Source organism: Babylonia areolata, chromosome 17 (assembly GCF_041734735.1).
Source record: "Babylonia areolata isolate BAREFJ2019XMU chromosome 17, ASM4173473v1, whole genome shotgun sequence".
Classification (NCBI taxonomy): domain Eukaryota; kingdom Metazoa; phylum Mollusca; class Gastropoda; order Neogastropoda; family Buccinidae; genus Babylonia; species Babylonia areolata.
This window is the reverse complement of record NC_134892.1, coordinates 1,238,812-1,259,447: the sequence shown is the minus strand read 5'-3', so window position 1 is coordinate 1,259,447 and position 20,636 is coordinate 1,238,812. Positions and strand designations below refer to the sequence as shown.

Sequence of the window (20,636 nt, the reverse complement as noted above, 5' to 3'; positions counted from 1 at the left end):
TATGTAATATCTATGTATGTATGCATGTATAAAATAACAAATGAATAGATAAACACATCGATCAATAGATGAAAAAAAACATGAATTGATTAGTCACTCTATCACAAAGTCAATAGATAAGTTGGATGTTTTTTTAAAAAAAGAAGAAAAGAGTTGATTTATCAATTACTCAATAATTTGGAGTTGTTTTGATAGAGAAATAGATAAATAAACTGATAATTAATCAATAATTTGGATTCATTTTTTTATAAATGAATAAATTGATTGCTCAGTCAATTAGTCAATCAGCAATTTTGGATTTTTTTAAGATAATGAATTAATTGATTAATCAATCGGTAAATCAATAAGTGAACAATTTGGATGTTTTGAAAAATGATGAATAGATAAATGAATTGATAATCTTCTTCTCCTCCTCCTCCTCCTTCGTTCATTAGCTGCAACTCCCAAGTTCACTTGTATGTACATGTGCGGGCTTTTACCTGTATGACCGTTTTTACCCCGCCATATAGGCAGCCACATTCTGTTTTGGGGGGTAATTGATGAATCAATCAATCGAGAAATCAGTAAATAACTTGGATGTTTGTTGTTATTTTTCAGCCTGAATAATAAATGAATAGATTGATGAATCAATCAATCACGAAATCAGTAAATAACTCGGATGTTTGTTGTTGTTTTTCTGCCTGAATAATAGATAAATGAATTCATGAATCAATCCATCAATCAAGAAATTGATAAATTGCTCCAGTGTTTGTTGTTGTTTTTCAGCCTAAATGGTGAATAAATAAACTGATGAATCAGTCAGTCAGTGAAGAAATCAACAAATAACTGGGATGTTTGTTTGTTGTGGGTGTGTTGCTTGTTCAGCCTTAATAATGAATAAATAGATAAATTGATGAATCAGTCAAGACATCAACAAATAACTGGGATGTTTGTTTGTTGTGGCTGTGTTGTTTGTTCAGCCTTAATAATGAATAAATAGATAAATTGATGATTAAATCAAGAAATCAGTCAAGACATCAACAAATAACTGGGATCTTTGTTTGTTTGTTGCTGTGTTGTTTGCTCAGCCATAATAACGAATAAATAGATAAATTGATGATTAAATCAGTCAAGACATCAACAAATAACCGGGGTGTTTGTTTGTTTGTTGCTGCGTCGTGTGCTCAGCCATAATAATGAATAAATAGATAAATTGATGATTAAATCAAGAAATCAGTCAAGACATCAACAAATAACCGGGATGTTTGTTTGTTGCTGTGTCGTTTGCTCAGCCATAATAATGAATAAATAGATAAATTGATGATTAAATCAGTCAAGACATCAACAAATAACTGGGATGTTTGTTTGTTTGTTGCTGCGTCGTCTGCTCAGCCCGGTGGGGGTGTGACCAACAAGGCCATGGAGGAGACGTCAGCTGACAAGTCCTCGCCCCCCGGAGACGTCGGCCGCCCCCCTCGCTACGCCAACGACTTCCACCAGGGGCGCCGCAACAGGGGCTACGACGCTGACGGCGGGATGGGGGGTCACGAGGGTCACGGGGGCCGCCGCTACAGCTCGGAGGAGGACGGCACGGACTCGCGGGTCAACACCAGCCAGATGAGCGTCGGCATGGGCGACCCGAGCATTGGCACCCCCATTTAGAGCGGCACTGGGGGGTGGGGGTGGGGGTGGGGGGCCCCATTTAGAGTGGCGCTGGGGGGGGGTGTGCGTGAACTGCTACCTACTCGTTAGTGCTTGAGGTGACGGGCTGTCTGCATGGTTAGGTTCATGGCTTCAGTCAGGGTGTGTGTGGTGTGTGGTTGTTGTTTTGGGGTTGTTTTTTTTTTCTTTTTTTCCCCCCCAACCCTGAAGCAGGCAGCTTGGCCGCGGTAGCTTCGTGGTGTATGTTTGAGTAATAGGTATAGATTTATCTGAAGTTTTGCAACAGGTGGGAATTGTGTAATCTTCCTTGTGTGTGTTCTGTCCCTCTCTGTCTCTCTCTCTCTCCCTCCCTCTCTTCATCTCTCTCTGTGTCTGTATAGCTCTTCCTCTCTCCTTCACTCTCTTGCTGTCTGTCTCGTTTTCTCTCTCTCTCTCCCTCTCCTCCTCTTCTCTCTTTCTCCTCTCTCTCTTTCATTCTCTCGCTTTTCTCTTTCTCTCATATATGTACACACACACACACACACACACACACACACACACACACACACACACACCCATCCACTCTTGTCTCTGTTGTGTTGCCTTATCGGTCACGTTTTTTTGAAAAGCCATATTGTGACAGGGAATCCTGAAATTTGCTCCTTTTTTCCTGTGTGTAGAATGTGCCGTGTTCTGTTGCTGTCCACTGTGCAGCTCTGTTTTCAGAGTGCAGGAAGTCAGTGAGTGGAGGCTTTGTGAGGGCACATGCACAGCTTGCTTTATGTTGTCCACAAAGGTTTGATGATGATGGTGGTGGTGATTTGGATACTTATCAAGCAACTATCCTCGGTCAGAGATCAGTCTCTGAATGTTTTACAAACACAGAATCATTCACACATCAGGCTGTCTGCCTGGGTAGAACTGACAGCTGCCATTAGGCGCTCATCATTGGTTTCCTGTGTCATTCAATCAGGTTTCAATCGCACACACACAGAGAGACTCGTACAGACCTGTAACATTTGACATGCATGATTGTTATTGTTTCAGACGGTTTGACCATAATGATGCCTCTTGCTGGAAAATGTTTAGTCAGACATGGAAGATTTGGTGTCCCCTTTTTTTTGTCTTTTCTTTTTCTGTGTTTTGTTTCTTTCAAACATGCACCACACTTGATTCATAGCAAGATGATTATATCACTGATGATGATGATTATCACTGTTGATTATATGACTGATGATGATTATCACTGTTGGTCACTCTGACATGCTGTCCAGTTTGTTGTGTAACCACTATGTCTTTTCTGTTTGTTTCTTGTCATGCTGCGTGTTCATGTGGCTTTCACTCTGAGCCTGGTGCAGGGAGGTTTGGCCCCTGTGTAGGTGATCAGTTAGTAGGTTCTGTTTGATATATTGTAATGAAATGATGATGCTGACTGCAGCAGTCTGTGTGTTTGAGTTGAAAGTCGTCCATCATCCTAAATACAGGGAATGAACAGAAAGTGCAGTGTGACTGTATGGGGAACAGGAGTTTATTGCAGATTCTTTTATTTCGTTCATATGTTGTTCTTTTTTGGTTGTTGTTTCTTTCTTTCTATTGTAAAGGATTTCATTACAGTGATAAACATCAGTCATTTTTGGGTGGGGGTGGGGGTTGTGAAGGGGACAGTAGATGAGGGGGTTGTTCCCGAAATGTACAAGAATTTCTTTCAAAGTCACCTTTGTGATCATGACTGGTAATGACGAGAACTGCTCCCACCCCCAGATTGAAAGCCTTCCGCAGTGAATCGTCCTTGTTCGCAGTGTGCACAAGGTGTGCAGTGGGCCAGGCTGTCAGAGGAGGGGAGAGAACTGGAGGGTAGGGTGAAGGGGAAAGGGAGAAGGTAGGAGTTGCCTCCCCTCCCAAACATCCTGGTGGGGGTTGAAAAAAAGGAAAAAAAAAGAAAAGTGGATTCATGGCTTTGATATCTTTCCTGAATCCCCCCTTTTTTTACTAACTTCTTTCATTCATTCTTTCTTTTTTTTCGTTTTCTTTCTTGTCAGTGAGGCTCAAATCATCATAATTTTCTTTTCTTTCTTTCTTTCCGTTCTTTCTTTCTGTTCCTTTCTTTCTTTCTTTCTGTGTAATGGACACCTGAGCCCAGCCATGAGAACCATCCTGTGTAAGTCGGGGAAGATGAAGTGGATGTGGAATATCTTAAAGACTGAAACATGATACTCCTTTGGTTGATATCCAGCATCTCTGTCTGATACATAATAATCTTTCTGGTTGATATGCAGCATCTCTGTCTGATACATAATAATCTTTCTGGTTGATATGCAGCATCTCTCTCTGATACATAATAATCTTTCTGGTTGATATCCAGCATCTCTGATACATAATAATCTTTCTGGTTGATATGCAGCATCTCTCTCTAATACATAATAATCTTTCTGGTTGATATGCAGCATCTCTGTCTGATACATAATAATCTTTCTGGTTGATATCCAGCATCTCTGTCTCTGTGACTTCCCCTCTCCCCGTTCTTTGGATCCTGAACGTCTGTCTCTCCACAAACTATTCTGCGCAAGCCCTCCCCTCCCCCTCTTCACCCCCCCCCCCCCACCGCCCCAAACCTACCATCATTTCTAAATGACTGTAGTTGATAAATATGAACCACAATCATTTTGAGGTTTACTGGAATGTGAGGGGACATTCAAATGCAAGCAAACTGCCAGCACTCTGATTCCTGTGTGTGTTTGAGGGGATTTGGGGGGGTAGGGGTGTTTATGTGTGTGTGTGTGTGTGTGCAGCTTCTTTCATTCAAGAGAACATACGCAGAGATTTGCACTGAAAATAAAGGACTTTGGGTGCTGCATGTGAAAATAAATAATGGTTACTTTTGTCTGCTCTTTTCACCACCCTTTTATTTTAAACTAAGTTTCGTCGTGCAACATGATACTTAAACGAAAAGATTGCTTTTCAGAGATTTTAGAATACCATATTTCTTGGTCATCCAAAAGACAGATAAGAGAAAAACGGTTGATAGCGAGCATAGCAGGACGGGATGTCAGTTCACTTTTTTTCCCTTTGTGTGTGGGTGAGAGGTGTGGGTTGTTTTGTTATTGATTTGCTTGAGGTGTTGTGGATATGTAGGTTTTTCCTCTTTAATATTGTTAAGATTGTGTGTAAATCAGTTAGTCATTTGATTAACCATGCATCACTCAAGATTGTGTGTAAATCAGTTAGTCATTTGATTAACCATGCATCACTCAAGATTGTGTGTAAATCAGTTAGTCATTTGATTAACCATGCATCACTCAAGATTGTGTGTAAATCAGTTAGTCATTTGATTAACCATGCATCACTCAAGTGTGTCTGTGTGGATGTGCACGCCTTTCATATTTACCCATACGTAGACAGCTGTCCAACTGGAAAACAGTCAACTTTTCAGTGAGGAGTGACTTGTTTAAAACTTGCAGTCCCATTCATTAATTACATTTTATTATCCTCATAGTGTTCTGAGTGTTGATTATGCTCGGGGCAGTGATTATGCATAATGGAAAAAAAAAATGTGACAGCTGACGCAGTGTTTGCAGTTCAGTGCATGTCATCATTTCTGAAGTGCACGTTCTGTGGCCGGTTGAAATGTATTTGGGCAGTGATATCTGCTTTTTGCATAATTCTTCTTCTTCTTCTTCATTCAGTGACTGGTTGGTTGTGTGAAGACATGAACTGTGATGAACAGGAGTCATTCGTTCTTTGCTTGTGTTCTTGTCAGTCTTTTGGGGCATTGCTCTTATTTTCTTTGTCGTGTTAAAAACTACTGGCTTCAGGTGGTGAAAATGTTTCAGTGTATTTCACTATCATGTAACAGTTTTTCAATTATTAAAAAAAGATAGAAAAGAATATATATGTGTGTATAGTTCTGGGATAATTGTTAGCAGTCCCATCACCCATTTGTTGATCTTTTTTTTAAATCTTTTTTTAATCACCAACATTCAGCAGTTTAGAATAGTTTTTGCTTTGCTCCCTGTATATCCTATCATTGCTTGCTTTATACTGATGTTTGTACAAAGCTTTTCTTGTGTTCAAAGGAACTCTTCAATTTACAATAGCAGATGAGCTAAGAATCACATATGTAAAAGAGGTGTAAATTGTCACGAACAGTAGCGCTTTTCTTGCATGGTTAGTTGTAGGTGGTATCTTTAAGGTCAGTGGATTTTCTGTGTAAAATATGGGATTCACACAGCTACTTGCAGTTAGTACCTTTTGCAAAAAAAAAGAAAACAGTCTTCTGTTCTCTGGGTCCCTGTTCTATGTGCAGGAGCTTCCCCCAGAGGTCTTTTTATCCTTTTAAAATTTTATTATTATTATTATTATCTTTTTTTTTATAGACAAATGATGCATGTCTTATCTTACACTGATAGATTTTTGTTTTTGTTTTTCAGTTGATGGTTTTATATGTATTGAATGAACTCAACAGTTTGTGTTTGTGTGTTGTGTCTGTGTAAGTTGTGAATGTGTTGTGTGTGTGTGTGTGTGTGTGCATGGTGAAGGGTGTTGGGGAGGGATGAGTGTTAACCTCTGTCCAGACAGACAGCTATTGGGTCCAGGAACAAGTTGTATGTTGTGGAACGACAGCTGTTGGGTCCAGGAACAAGTTGTATGTTGTGGAACGACAGCTGTTGGGTCCAGGAACAAGTTGTATGTTGTGGAACGACAGCTGTTGGGTCCAGGAACAAGTTGTATGTTGTGGAACAACAGCTGTTGGGTCCTGGAACAAGTTGTATGTTGTGGAACGACAGCTGTTGGGTCCAGGAACAAGTTGTATGTTGTGGAACAACAGCTGTTGGGTCCTGGAACAAGTTGTATGTTGTGGAACGACAGCTGTTGGGTCCAGGAACAAGTTGTATGTTGTGGAACAACAGCTGTTGGGTCCTGGAACAAGTTGTATGTTGTGGAACGACAGCTGTTGGGTCCTGGAACAAGTTGTATGTTGTGGAACGACAGCTGTTGGGTCCAGGAACAAGTTGTATGTTGGGTCCAGGAACAAGTTGTATGTTGTGGAACGACAGCTGTTGGGTCCTGGAACAAGTTGTATGTTGTGGAACGTTCCTTTTCCAGGTTCTGCATTGTGTGTGAACAGTGCATCATTCTGCCATTAATGCCTGAGTGGTTGAAATGTTGGACGTTCAATCTGAGGGCCCCGGGTTTGAATCTTGGTAACAGCGCCTGGTGGGTAAAGGGTGGAGATTTTTCTGATCTCCCAGATCAACATTATGTGCAGACCTGCTTGTGCCTGAACACCCTTCGTGTGTATACACAAGCAGAAGATCAAATGCACACATTAAAGATCCTGTAATCCGCATCGGTGTTCGATGGGTTATGGAAACAAGAACATACCCAACAAGCACGCCCTGAAAACGGAGTATGGCTGCCTACATGGCGGGATAAAAACGGCCATACATGTAAAATCCCACTGGTGTACATACAAGAGAACGTGAGAGTTCAGGTCCACGAACGCAGGAGGAGGAGTAGTATGGTCATTGTCACGTGTTGGTGTTGGCTTCCTGAACAAATTGATGTAGACATCACTGTGTTGTGGAGCGGAGGTGGGGGCTGGGTGGGCGTGGGGGGGTGGAGGATGTTTTGAGTGTGGGGGCGGTTTTTGGATCGCTCACAGTTGTGACTGCCAGCGTTGTGGTTTTTGTTGTTGTTGTTGTTGGCGTCCACAGTTTGAGAACGGCTGTGTGGTGTTTTGCTACCCGCCGTCTTTTTCTCACACCCACCCCAACGATCCTGTTGGCGTACACAGTTGTGAGAACGGCTGTGTGGTGTTTTGCTACCCGCCGTCTTTTTCTCACACCCACCCCAGCGATCCTGTTGGCGTCCACAGTTGTGAGAATGGCTGTGCGGTGTTTTGCTACCCGCCGTCTTTTTCTCACACCCACCCCAGCGATCCTGTTGGCGTACACAGTTGTGAGAATGGCTGTGTGGTGTTTTGCTACCCGCCGTCTTTTTCTCACACCCACCCCAGCGATCCTGTTGGCGTACACAGTTGTGAGAATGGCTGTGCGGTGTTTTGCTACCCGCCGTCTTTTTCTCACACCCACCCCAGCGATCCTGTTGGCGTACACAGTTGTGAGAATGGCTGTGTGGTGTTTTGCTACCCGCCGTCTTTTTCTCACACCCACCCCAGCGATCCTGTTGGCGTACACAGTTGTGAGAATGGCTGTGTGGTGTTTTGCTACCCGCCGTCTTTTTCTCACACCCACCCCAGCGATCCTGTTGGCGTACACAGTTGTGAGAATGGCTGTGTGGTGTTTTGCTACCCGCCGTCTTTTTCTCACACCCACCCCAGCGATCCTGTTGGTGTACACAGTTGTAGCTGTGTTTGTTTTGTTAGTGTGTGTGTTTGTGTGTGTGTGTCACTGTGTGTGTGTGTGTTTGTGTGTGTGTGTCACTGTGTGTGTGAGTGTTTGTGTGTGTGTGTCACTGTGTGTGTGAGTGTTTGTGTGTGTGTGTCACTGTGTGTGTGTGTGTTTGTGTGTGTGTGTCACTGTGTGTGTGTGTGTTTGTGTGTGTGTGTCACTGTGTGTGTGTGTGTTTGTGTGTGTGTGTCACTGTGTGTGTGTGTGTCACTGTGTGTGTGTGTGTGAGTGTTTGTGTGTGTGTGTCACTGTGTGTGTGTGTTTGTGTGTGTATAAGTGAGTGTGTGTGTATGTTTGTTTGTGTGTGTGTGTCACTGTGTGTGCGAGTGTTTGTGTGTGTAAGCGTGTGTGTGTGTATGTTCGTGTGTAAGCATGTGTTTGTGTGTGTGTTTATGTTTGTCATTGTGTGTTTGTGTTTATGCGTGTGATTTTGTGTGTGTGTTTATGTGCGCGCATGTGTGTGTGTGTGTGTGTGTGTGTGTGTGTGTGTGTGAGATATGTCTGTGTCACTTCTTTGTCTCTCTCTCTCTCTCTCGAAGTAATCTGTTAAAGAGTTTGTAAAGACATTTCATAATCAAGTTGTTGTTGTTGTTTTGGTTTGTTTTGTGTTGTTTTTTTGGGGGGGAGGTTGTTGTCTTTTGTGAAGTATATATCTCAACCTATTTCAAGATGTTGACCAGTTTGTAAATATTCCTGTGAGAAATTCTCTTGGATTTATTCATCTGCTTGCCATGACAGAGAGAGAGAGAGAGAGAGAATGCTTTTTCCTGTGTCCATTTACGTTGTCTGTGCTGTTTTGCTGTCCAGAATTCTTCCTCTTTCTTCAGGTGTTTGTTGTGTTTTGCTGTCCAGAATTCTTCCTCTTTCTTCATGTCTCTGTTGTGTTTTGCTGTCCAGAATTCTTCCTCTTTCTTCAGGTCTTTGTTGTGTTTTGCTGTCCAGAATTCTTTCTCTTTCTTCAGGTCTTTGTTGTGTTTTGCTGTCCAGAATTCTTCCTCTTTCTTCAGGTCTTTGTTGTGTTTTGCTGTCCAGAATTCTTTCTCTTTCTTCAGGTCTTTGTTGTGTTTTGCTGTCCAGAATTCTTCCTCTTTCTTCATGTCTTTGTTGTGTTTTGCTGTCCAGAATTCTTCCTCTTTCTTCAGGTCTTTGTTGTGTTTTGCTGTCCAGAATTCTTTCTCTTTCTTCAGGTCTTTGTTGTGTTTTGCTGTCCAGAATTCTTCCTCTTTCTTCAGGTGTTTGTTGTGTTTTGCTGTCCAGAATTCTTCCTCTTTCTTCAGGTGTTTGTTGTGTTTTGCTGTCCAGAATTCTTTCTCTTTCTTCAGGTCTTTGTTGGCTTGTTAAATCGGTTGGCTGATTTTTTGTTTTGTATCAATCATTTTCCACAGACTATAGTTCCAAATCTTCCCCACTGTCGTTCTAAATTTGTCCAACCTTGGTTCTAAATCTAAATCCGTGTCCATGTTGATAGCGCCTCTCACAACCTCCTTTCTCTTGTCAGTTTCTCTCTCTCTTTCTCTCTCTCTTCTCTCTCTCTTTCTCTCTCTCTCTTCTCTCGTGTTCTAACAGTATGATTAATTTTCTCTCTCTGACAACATAAAACTGGCAGTGTCGACTTTCTCGCCCTGAATGCAATGAGTGTAGGTTTGAAGAGTGAATGGAGCATATATTCACACAGTTGTATGCTTTGTCTTGCTAATGAGTGACGTTATCACCATCATCAGTAGCAGCAGCAGTATTGACAGCACAAAATAGTAGTCACGGTTGGCTGTTCAAGAGTATTTTTGCTGTATTTGGTGGATTAAAACTTAAATGTCAGAATATTGGGATAGAGTGTATTTTTATGTAAACGGCTTCTCATTTTTTCTGTTGGTGTCATGCTAATCATCATGTCCATTTCAGATTTTCTCATGGTAACAAATGTACATTTCAGGTTTCCAAACAGTAATGTTTAATTAATGTGTGGATTGAAGTTTGCAGATTTAATTCTTGAGCATTGTTTGCTGTGTTTTGTGTATCAAGAATCTGGCATATGTCTTTGTAACAACAATGAGCAAAAGATAAAATGACATATATATTACTTATTGATAGTAATTTTTAAAATACTGTCAAGCCATAACTAAACAGTGTGTTTATTTTTTTACACATGGAAAGTACACTTCTGATGCCTGTATTTTCTGGTATATGTATGCGTGTGTGCTTTTGTGATACAAGTTTACATGTATGCAAGGCTGTATACATGTACATGTGTGCTTTTGAATTAACATGTCAGTACAGCACAGCATTGATTCGGCAAAGATAGATTATGGAGGTGGTGTTTGAACACTTGAAAGTTGTATGACATTTTACCAAAAGTGATGGTACAAGAAGTGTTTGCAAAGCTTGCCGCAAATTCATCTGTGCGTGTGTGAAACGGGGTGGTTTGGAACTGTTGGTTTGTTCAGTTTTTTCTGTTTCTTTTTTTTGTTGTTGTTGTTGGTTGTCTGTTTTGTTTCCTTTTTTATTTTGTTGGGGGTTTTTGTTTTTGTTTTTTTCATTTTTGCCTTTACTCAGAGTGTTTACATGTTGCATTCATACATCGCTTAACACTACTCACTGACCTCATATGTCAGTGTTTTGGATTGAAAACAAAGATGTTCCACTTGTTTCTTATGTCAGATTAACTATCAGCTGTCTACATGTTCCTCTCAGTAATTTTCTTTCATAGGTCTTTTTCATCGAAAGATTGTAAGGCTCTTCGTAAAATCTACATGGATAGACATCGCAACTTTGAATTTTTTTGATAACTGTCAATGGCAACATGATTATTCGAAGGGAAAGTGATCTGTTTGGATGTCTTCTGCCGCCCAGAAGGCATGTGATGGGTTGTGGAACCCTTCAACTGAGGCTGTTCACTGGGGTGGTGGTGGTGGTGCTTGTTTCCACATCTTGAAATAAAGCACAAGGTTTACTTGAACTGGTCGGTGGGTTGTGTACAGTGCTGGCTTGAAGTCGTTTTAAGGTTGTAGCTTTGTGAAATGTGTTACAATTGTACAGTTGTTGTTATTTTGGGTCAATTAGAAAAACATGTTTGTTTATTTAGTTTAATTTTTTTGGTTTTATTTTATTTTATTTTATTTTTGTACATTTCCTCTTCTGTCCTATGCCCAGTGTCTCTCTTGCCTGCAGTAGTTTTGCTGAATTGATTGATTTGAAGAATCATGGATTTTTTTCTTTCTTTTTTTTAGAATAACTATTATTATTGATAAATTATTCATGTTATTTTTCAGAAATCCAGGCGATACGCTTTTTGTCTGTGCTGCCCCTCCACAAGCCACCACACCACCACCATTCCACCCTCCCTTTCTCTCTGTCTCCCCCAACCCACTCCCTTCCCCCTCCCCATCCTCCCTTCCCCCTCCCCATCCACCCTCCCTTCCCCATCCACCCTCCCTTCCCCCTCCCCACCCTCCCTTCCTTCCCCCTCCCCACCCACCCTCCCTTCCCCCTCCCCATCCAGCCTTCCTTCCCCCTCCCTTCCCCATCCACCCTCCCTTCCTCCTCCCCACCCTCCCTTCCCCCTCCCCATCCACCCTCCCTTCCTCCTCCCCACCCTCCCTTCCCCCTCCCCATCCACCCTCCCTTCCCCATCCACCCTCCCTTCCTCCTCCCCACCCTCCCTTCCCCATCCACCCTCCCTTCCCCATCCACCCTCCCTTCCTCCTCCCCACCCTCCCTTCCCCCTCCCCATCCACCCTCCCTTCCCCATCCACCCTCCCTTCCTCCTCCCCACCCTCCCTTCCCCATCCACCCTCCCTTCCTCCTCCCCACCCTCCCTTCCCCCTCCCCATCCACCGATATCGAATATCGAATGTATCGGTTGGTCTTGTTTTGAGGGGCTTGCTTTTTTTGCTTTTTTTTTATTTTTTACACACATCATTTGATGTCAGCAATGACGTACCACTTGGCTTATTCTGTTGTGGTTAGTTTTAGTTACGATAGTGAGGGGTTGGTGATCTTGGTGAGGTGAGATGGCCCACACCTGTGGCAGCTTTTGTCGTGCACCTTTGTCTTGACACCATGTATAAAATATGTATGTGGTGGTGTACAGAGAGGGAGAGAGAGAGGTGATTCTCTTTAAACTTCCTTTAGTTTCTAACTTTAGTTTTGCAGAGTCCACCATCATTTAGAAGATTTGTGTAGTCAGAGACCAGTTGATCCTCAGATGTCTTTATTCATTTACTTGTTTGTTTTAATTTTTTATGACCTTTTTTTATCTTCTTTTTTTTGCCCCCTTTTTTTTCACACTGAAATCCATCTCAGCTTACCCCCCCCCCCCAACCCCCCCCTCCAATCCCTCTCTCTCTTCTCTGTATCTCTGTCTCTTTCTCTCTCGTGTATTTTTGCATTGACTCAGTTCAGTTGTTTATTCTTTCTTTCCCATGTCTCTTGTTGTTTTTGTTCTGTTTTGTTTACTTGTTCTTGTTCTTGAGCAGGTATGGGCACATTTCCAAAGACATATCACAAACATATCAGTTACAACTTCCACGTGTGATTTGTTGTTGGTGTTGTCAGAGAATACATATCAACACGTTGTTGATGTCACGTGGACACAACTAGTGTGAACAGTTGTTGTCAGCGTGAAGGCATCTATGTAAATCTTGTTGTGTTTTTAAACTGTTGTATGATGGGATTTCTCGCCTTCATAAGTAATAGATACACATCACATATCACGTGATTTGTTTGCTTTCATAATCAAAACTGCTTTTGAGTTTTACAGACAATAAAAGTTGATAATCTCTATCAGTGTCTGCTGTTGGTTTTGAGTGGTACTCCTGGCCTTTCTCCGTCAGTCTGCATACTGTTTGCTGTCTGTCACTCCTTTCTCCGTCAGTCTGCATACTGTTCACTGTCTATCACTTCTTTCTCCGTCAGTCTGCATACTGTTCACTGTCTATCACTTCTTTCTCCGTCAGTCTGCATACTGTTCACTGTCTATCACTTCTTTCTCCGTCAGTCTGCATACTGTTCACTGTCTATCACTTCTTTCTCCGTCAGTCTGCATACTGTTTGCTCTCTCTTTCACTTCTTTCTCTCTCTCTCTCTCACTCTCCCTTTTTCTTTCTCTCTCTGCCTCTCTCTCTCTCTCTAGCTTCTCTCCATAGCTCTTTAAGTCTATCCCCCCCTCTCTCTCTCTCTAGCTCTCTCTCTCCCTAGTTCTGTAAGTTTGCCCCACCTCTCTCTCTCTCTCTCTCACTCTCACCCACTCACACACTGACAAAGATGTGCTATGAACACGCCATGTTCATAATCTGTTTCTATGAGTGACACACTGTGAGAGACAGACAGGGAGAGACAGAGACAGACACTGAGGAGGAAGAAGAGAGATAAAGAGTGATGACGAAAGAGAAAGAGACGGAGAACACACACACACACACACCCTGCCACAGGTTTGCCGCAGGAGGGCTAAGCAACGATTCCCGAGGCCATGTTTAGTGGTTCAGAAGGTCCACAGAGACTGCTCCACTGAGCATTGTGTGTTTGGGAATGTTGCCAATATTCGTTTGATTCGTGGTGGATCGTGATCAACGTTCAGGTCAGAGGGACAGCCACTCCCTCTACCGGACTTGAATCAAACAGGTTGTGACAGAAACCAGTCAGTGAAATACCTCTTCATTCATCAGGCAGAAGACAATACAGTGCACAAAAAGGGGATTCACAGACAGGACATTCAGAATGGGCGGTATATATTGTTACACATAGCATCTTCGTCACGTGGTTCCAAGAAAGAAGAGTTACTGACCTGCATTTGTTTTCCTCTATCTACACGGTATCAGCTTTTTGCAGCCAAGTGTCTACAATTCATTCTTTCTTTTTGTTACCAAATATCCAGAATTACATCTTTTGTTACGTCGTGTCCAAAGGAACGAAAGTGTCCAAAATTAAAAGTGGACGAAAATGATAATCCTGTCTTTTATTCTGTAACAAAATACCCCGTGTTTTATCTATTATCACGTAGCTAATGAAACCAAAATGTCCAAAATTAAAAGCGACCCAAAATTATAATCATGTCTATCATTCTGCAACAAAATATTCAGTGCTCCATTTTTTTGCTACGCAGCTAAAGAAACTAAAATGTCCAGAATGAAAAATAAAACTATCATAATTCTGCACTTCATCCTGCAAGAAAATATCCAGTTACATTTTTCTTCTTAAAAAAAAAAAAAATTATTACGTAGCTAAAGGAATCAAAATGTCCCAAATTAAAAGTGGACCAAAATGATAATCCTGTTTTATTCTGTAACAAAATACCCCGTGTTCTATCTAACATTGCGTAGCTAAAGAAACCAAAATGTCCAAAATTAAAAGTGGACCAAAATGATAACCATGTCTTTTGTTCTGTAACCAAGGGAAGCAATGCTCAAGACTAACACTGGACTACGTCATCATCTTGTCTATGAGTCTGTAAACAAACAGCCGTCATAACCTAGTTTCTTATCCTGCAGCCGAACGCCGAAAAATTCATCAACACTTGTTGTTCTCTTTTCCAAGACTTCACCACAGCGTCACCAAGCCGCAAGCATGTCCAGTCACAAAGCTGTCGTCACTGCTCAACACTCTCGTGCCGTCGCGTGGAGTCCCACGTGCAAGAAATCCCCAATGACCGTCGTGTGGTGCCACGTGCAAGTCACGTGCCATCAACGTGACAGGGCGTACGTCACGTGACAGTTCAGCCGCAGTGTGACATCATTTCCAGCATGGAGGGCGGGTGCACTGAAAAGAAAGTTAAAAAAAAAAAAGTGAATGAGAAGAAAGTGTACGTTGGACCAGAGATGGTGGTGGTGGTGGGGTGTGTGGTGGTGGTGGGGTAGGGGTCAAAGACCAATCACAAACGAGACGTGCTTGCACACACACACACACACACACACACACACACACACACACACACATTATTAGTATTTCGGATCCAGTGATAGAACGAGGTCCCGTGTGCAGCATGCACTGACGCCGGGATATCATTATGAAAGGAAGCGTCGAGTACAGCCTTGTCAGGTAGTCCCAAACCGCCCTAGTTCTCGGGGATGGGTGGGGACGTGATGGCGGTCTAGTGATAAAACCAGGTCCCGTGTGCAGCATGCACTTCACTTTACGCACGTAAAAAGAATCCAGCGAAACAAGAGATTTGACCCTGGTAAAATTTTGCAGAAACAGAAAACTTGAGAAAGGGAAGAGAGAGAGAGAGAGACAGACAGAGAGAGAGAGAGAGAGAGGCGACCGTGGCGAAGTGGTTAGCGTCACCGACTGACGGCTGGAGAGACACGGGTTCAATTCCTACAGGTGGGTTTTTTGGCCCACAGCCGAATCCTGCCCAGAGTTAAGTGTGCTATGGGCTTCAGTGGGGAGACTGGGACCACACTGTCGAGTATCATCCATCTCACAGATGTGTCTTTTGGTGTGTTGCTCAGATCTCAAGACCAACACTGCAAGCGTCTGTATCTTTCGGGCCTGGCTGACGTCGGGATGTCATTGTGACAGGAAGCGTCAGTGGAGTACAGCCTTGTCACGTGGTCCCAAACCTTAACAGACCTCCACAGCAACATCGTCATCACCACCATCTTCCTTCATCATCAATGAAAAAAAAAGTCCAAAAGCCTGTGAACTATAGTTCTTGGGGGGGCGGGGGGGGGGGGCACGTGATGGCGGTCTCCATACTGGAGGGGAGGTGAGGGGGGTGGGGGGAGGAAGAGGGGGGTTTCGTTGGGTGAGGGAGTGGGGGGCGGGGGTGGGGGGTGGGGGGGGGAGACTCGATCTCACTCAGTCTGGCTCCTCGACTAAGCTTTTGTCGTCAGTACGGGGACATAGTAGGTGGTGTTCTAAGTACGTTAAATCAGAACAGGCACCACTGAACACCGCCGAAGTGACTCAGCAGCAGTGCAGGGTCTCCTCTGGTGTGTGGCCTCTTGGCGACCTAACATCGATGGTTCCCTGTGGACTGCCGACGTTGGGACTGTGACAGATGAACCCGGGGGTGGCTGTGTATGGGGGAATGAGCGACGTGGGAGTAATGCCACTGAAAAGGTTCATAGGGGACAGCAGAAAACCAACAACAAACACTTGGATTGTACAACACATGGGCCAACACTTGCAGACAGAGAAAATTGTAATAAAAAAAAGAAGAAAAAAAGAAGAGAAAAAAAAAGAGGAAATGGGCGTGGCCACCCAGTTGTCCATTATCTCATTCTAAAGTCTGTTGGTTCTCTCTCTCTCTCTCTCTCTCTCTCTCTCTCTCTCTCTCTCTCTCTTTGTCAAATGTTTTGCATGTGCGCGCGTTGGCATTATAGCCAGCTTGTGTTACAGGAGTGAGTAATTGCATGTGTAAAACTGGGTAGGTGTGGATCCTTGCGCGAAAATGTGTGTAAGTTGTATGCACACAGACACACAGACACAGACACAGACAGAGAGACAGACAGACAGACAGACAGACAGACAGACAGACACACACACACACACACACACACACACACACACACACACACACACCAGGTGGCCAGTACCACAGGGTGTTCGTTGTTGGGGAGATCCCTTGACGGATGCCTTGACATGCGAGTCACGTCTCACTGTCACATTAAACATCAACCTGGTCCCGTCACCACAGACACAGGGAGGCAGTTCCCTCTGCCCTGCTTCCCTCCAGTCGTGCCTCTGTGTGTGTGTGTGTGTGTGTGTGTGTGTGTGTGTGTGTGTGTGTGTGTGTGTGTGTGTGTGTGTGTGTGTGTGTGTGAATAATCTCCTTGGGGAAAACATGTGCACAACATGTCATCTTTTCAAGCACTCTCTTTGTAACATCTCGTTCCCACAAACACCTTCCCAACCTCGTTATAATTATGATTTTTTTCTTCATTCCTGGCCTGTCAACCCGTTTGTCTCCGGAAAAACCAACACCACAGCACACCACAACACACCACAGCACACCACAGCACACCACAACACAGCACACCACAACACACCACAGCACACCACAACACAACACACCACAGCACACCACAACACAACACAGCACACCACACCACAACACAACACAGCACACCACAACACAACACAGCACACCACAACACACACAACAAATCACAACCCACAACACAACACAGCACACCACACCACAGCACACCACAACACAACACAGCACACCACAACACAACACAGCACAACACAGCACACCACAACACAACACAGCACAACACAACACAACACACCACAACACAACACACCACAGCACACCACAGCACACCACAACACACCACAGCACACCACAACACAACACACCACACCACAGCACACCACACCACAACACAACACACCACACCACAGCACACCACACCACACCACACCACAACACAACACAGCACACCACACCACAACACACCACAGCACACCACAACACAACACACCACAACACAGCACACCACACCACAACACACCACACCACAACACAGCACACCACAACACAACACACCACAACACAACACACCACAACACAGCACACCACACCACAACACACCACAACACAACACACCACAACACAGCACACCACACCACACCACAGCACACCACACCACACCACACCACACCACAACACAGCACACCACAACACAACACACCACAACACAGCACACCACACCACAACACACCACACCACAACACAGCACACCACAGCACACCACAGCACACCACAACACACCACACCACAACACAACACAGCACACCACAACACAACACAGCACACCACAACACACCACACCACACCACAACACAACACACCACACCACACCACAACACAGCACAACACAACACACCACACCACACCACACCACAACACAGCACAACACATCACACCACACCACACCACAGCACAACACAGCACACCACAACACACCACAGCACACCACAACACAACACAGCACACCACAGCACACCACACCACAGCACACCACACCACACCACAGCACACCACAGCACACCACAACACAACACAACACACCACAACACACCACACCACAGCACACCACAGCACACCACAGCACACCACAACACACCACACCACACCACACCACACCACAACACACCACAGCACACCACAACACAACACAGCACACCACAACACACCACACCACAGCACACCACAGCACAACACAGCACAACACAGCACACCACAACACACCACAGCACACCACAACACAACACAGCACACCACAACACACCACAACACAACACAACACACCACAACACAACACAACACAACACAACACAACACACCACAACACAACACAACACAACACACCACACCACAACACAACACAACACAGCACACCACAGCACAACACAACACAACACAACACAACACAACACACCACAACACAACACAACACAACACAACACACCACAGCACACCACAACACAACACAGCACACCACAACATAAACATAAACACACACCACACCATACCACACCACACACCTCACCACACCACACCACACCACAACATAAACATAAACACAGAACACACCACACCACACCACACAGCACCACACCACACCACACCACAACATAAATATACACCACACCACACCACACCACACCACAACACACACACTTTTTCCCAAGACAGCACATCCGGAAGAACAACACACAACACAACACAACAACACAACACAACACAACAACACAACAACACAACACAACAACACACAACACAACACAACACAACACAACAACACAACACAACACAACACAACACAACAACACATAACACAACACAACAACACAACACAACACAACACAACACAACACAACACAACACAACACAACACAACACAACACCATAACACACAATACACCACAACACACTTTTCCCAGGACAGCACATCCGGAAGAACAACACACAACACAAAACAACACACCACAACAACACACAACACAACACACAACACAACACAACACAACACAATAACACAACAACACACAACACAACACACAACACAACACAACACAATAACACAACAACACACAACACACAACACACAACACAACACAACACAACACAACACAACAACACAACAACACACAACACAACACAACACAACACAACAACACAACAACACACAACACAACACAACACAACAACACAACAACACAACAACACACAACACACAACACAACAGAACAACATAACACAACAACACACCACACCACACCACACACACACACCACACCACACAACACCACACCACACAACACAACACAACACCACACCACACCACACAACACCACACAACACAGCCCACCTTTCCCAGGACAGCACATCCGGAAGTACACTCCGTGGTTCACCTCCTGGCACGTGTACGGAAGCATCTGCTTGCGCATGTCAGTGACGGTGTTGGCCATTTCCGGGGACAGCAGCCCTCCGTCCACACCGCTGGCCATGACGAGAGGCAGGATGGACACACACCCCGCGCCGCCCTCTGCCGACCCCACGCCACCCGCCACAGCCGGCTGCGCCGCGCCCGCCGGAACAGAGTCACCGCCGCCGCCGCCGCCGGAACCGTGCGATCCTCCGGCCTGCGGCTTGGTCATCATCTTCATCATCGCCAACGTCGCCATGCCACCTCCTCCCTCTCCGCCCATCATCATCATCAAGGCGCCAGGGTTCAAACCCGCCTCTCCTCCCCCTCCCTTCATCATCCTCATCACCGCTTTGGTCATGGAGTTGGGCGTCAGACACGTCTCCAGCAGGCTTTTGGACGAAGGGGACTGCATCATCAAGGCCAGAGCCAGCCGGCGGGACACGCCACCACCGCCGGTCCGCCGGACTCCGGGCACGCGCGACCCCGCCGCCTGACAGAGGCGCTGGGAGGCACTGGAGGCACAGCCCATGAGGAGTCCCTGGCTGGACGTGCCGGGCGGGAGGTAATGCACGGGGTCAATGCACCCGTGAGACTCGTAGAACTGTGTGACGCACATCTGTCTGCCCACGCTCATGGCCCGGGACTGCAGGCTTCTGGGCAGCGGGAGGTTGGACCACGGGCTGCTCTTCCTCTCCGGCACGCCGGCCGCCTTCCCCCGGGCAGCCACACCCACATCCACACCCACGCCGGACGCCGGACTGCCTGCACGCCAGATCCGCGACAGGGCCGAGGTTGGGGCGTGGGGTGAGGGGAGGGGGTGGTAGTGCTGCTGGTGGTGGAGGTGGAGGTGGCTGGAGGGCATCACCTGCCGGGCGATCCAGTCCCCGGTCGGTCTGCCCATCACCCGATGCCGCCGCGGGGACCCCCGATGTCGGGAAGCCGCCGCCTTGTGTTCGGCGGGCACGAAGTCGATGACGCCATCCAGGGTGGTGGGGATGACCGGAGGCCGGGGGGCGGGCTGCTGAGCTGGGGGTGGTGGTGGTGGAGGTCGGGGTACGGGCGGCGCCACGGGGAAGGGGGAGGGGGGCACCGGGTGGGGGAGGTGGGGTGGGGGTGGGGGTGGGGGCAGGCTGTCGGAGCGGGCCCGACTCAGCAAGCGGCGCCGCTGCTGTTCGATCTCCTGTCGCAGTCGCTCCAGCTGCCGCTGCTGCCTCAGCACGATCTCCTG

General features: G+C 45.5%; 2 protein-coding genes across 2 annotated transcripts in view; one reads left to right on the top strand and one right to left on the bottom strand.

Annotated features, from left to right (window-relative positions):
• The window catches only part of LOC143291570 (uncharacterized), a 61,330-nt gene extending 55,441 nt beyond the window's left edge, over positions 1–5,889 (top strand). Inside the window, exon 9 of the mRNA XM_076601491.1 lies at positions 1,372–5,889. Within this exon, the coding sequence (XP_076457606.1) occupies positions 1,372–1,641 (270 nt within the window). The 3' untranslated portion in view covers positions 1,642–5,889. The remainder of the gene's footprint in view (positions 1–1,371) is intronic.
• Positions 5,890–13,680: 7,791 nt separating this feature from the next.
• LOC143291374 (uncharacterized) overlaps positions 13,681–20,636 on the bottom strand; it is a 13,023-nt gene continuing 6,067 nt past the window's right edge. Inside the window, exons 2-3 of the mRNA XM_076601214.1 lie at positions 19,349–20,636; positions 13,681–14,780 (exon numbers count right to left, since the gene is read on the bottom strand). The exon at positions 19,349–20,636 is cut by the window's right edge and continues 454 nt beyond it. Of these exons, the coding sequence (XP_076457329.1) occupies positions 14,737–14,780; positions 19,349–20,636 (1,332 nt within the window). The 3' untranslated portion in view covers positions 13,681–14,736. The remainder of the gene's footprint in view (positions 14,781–19,348) is intronic.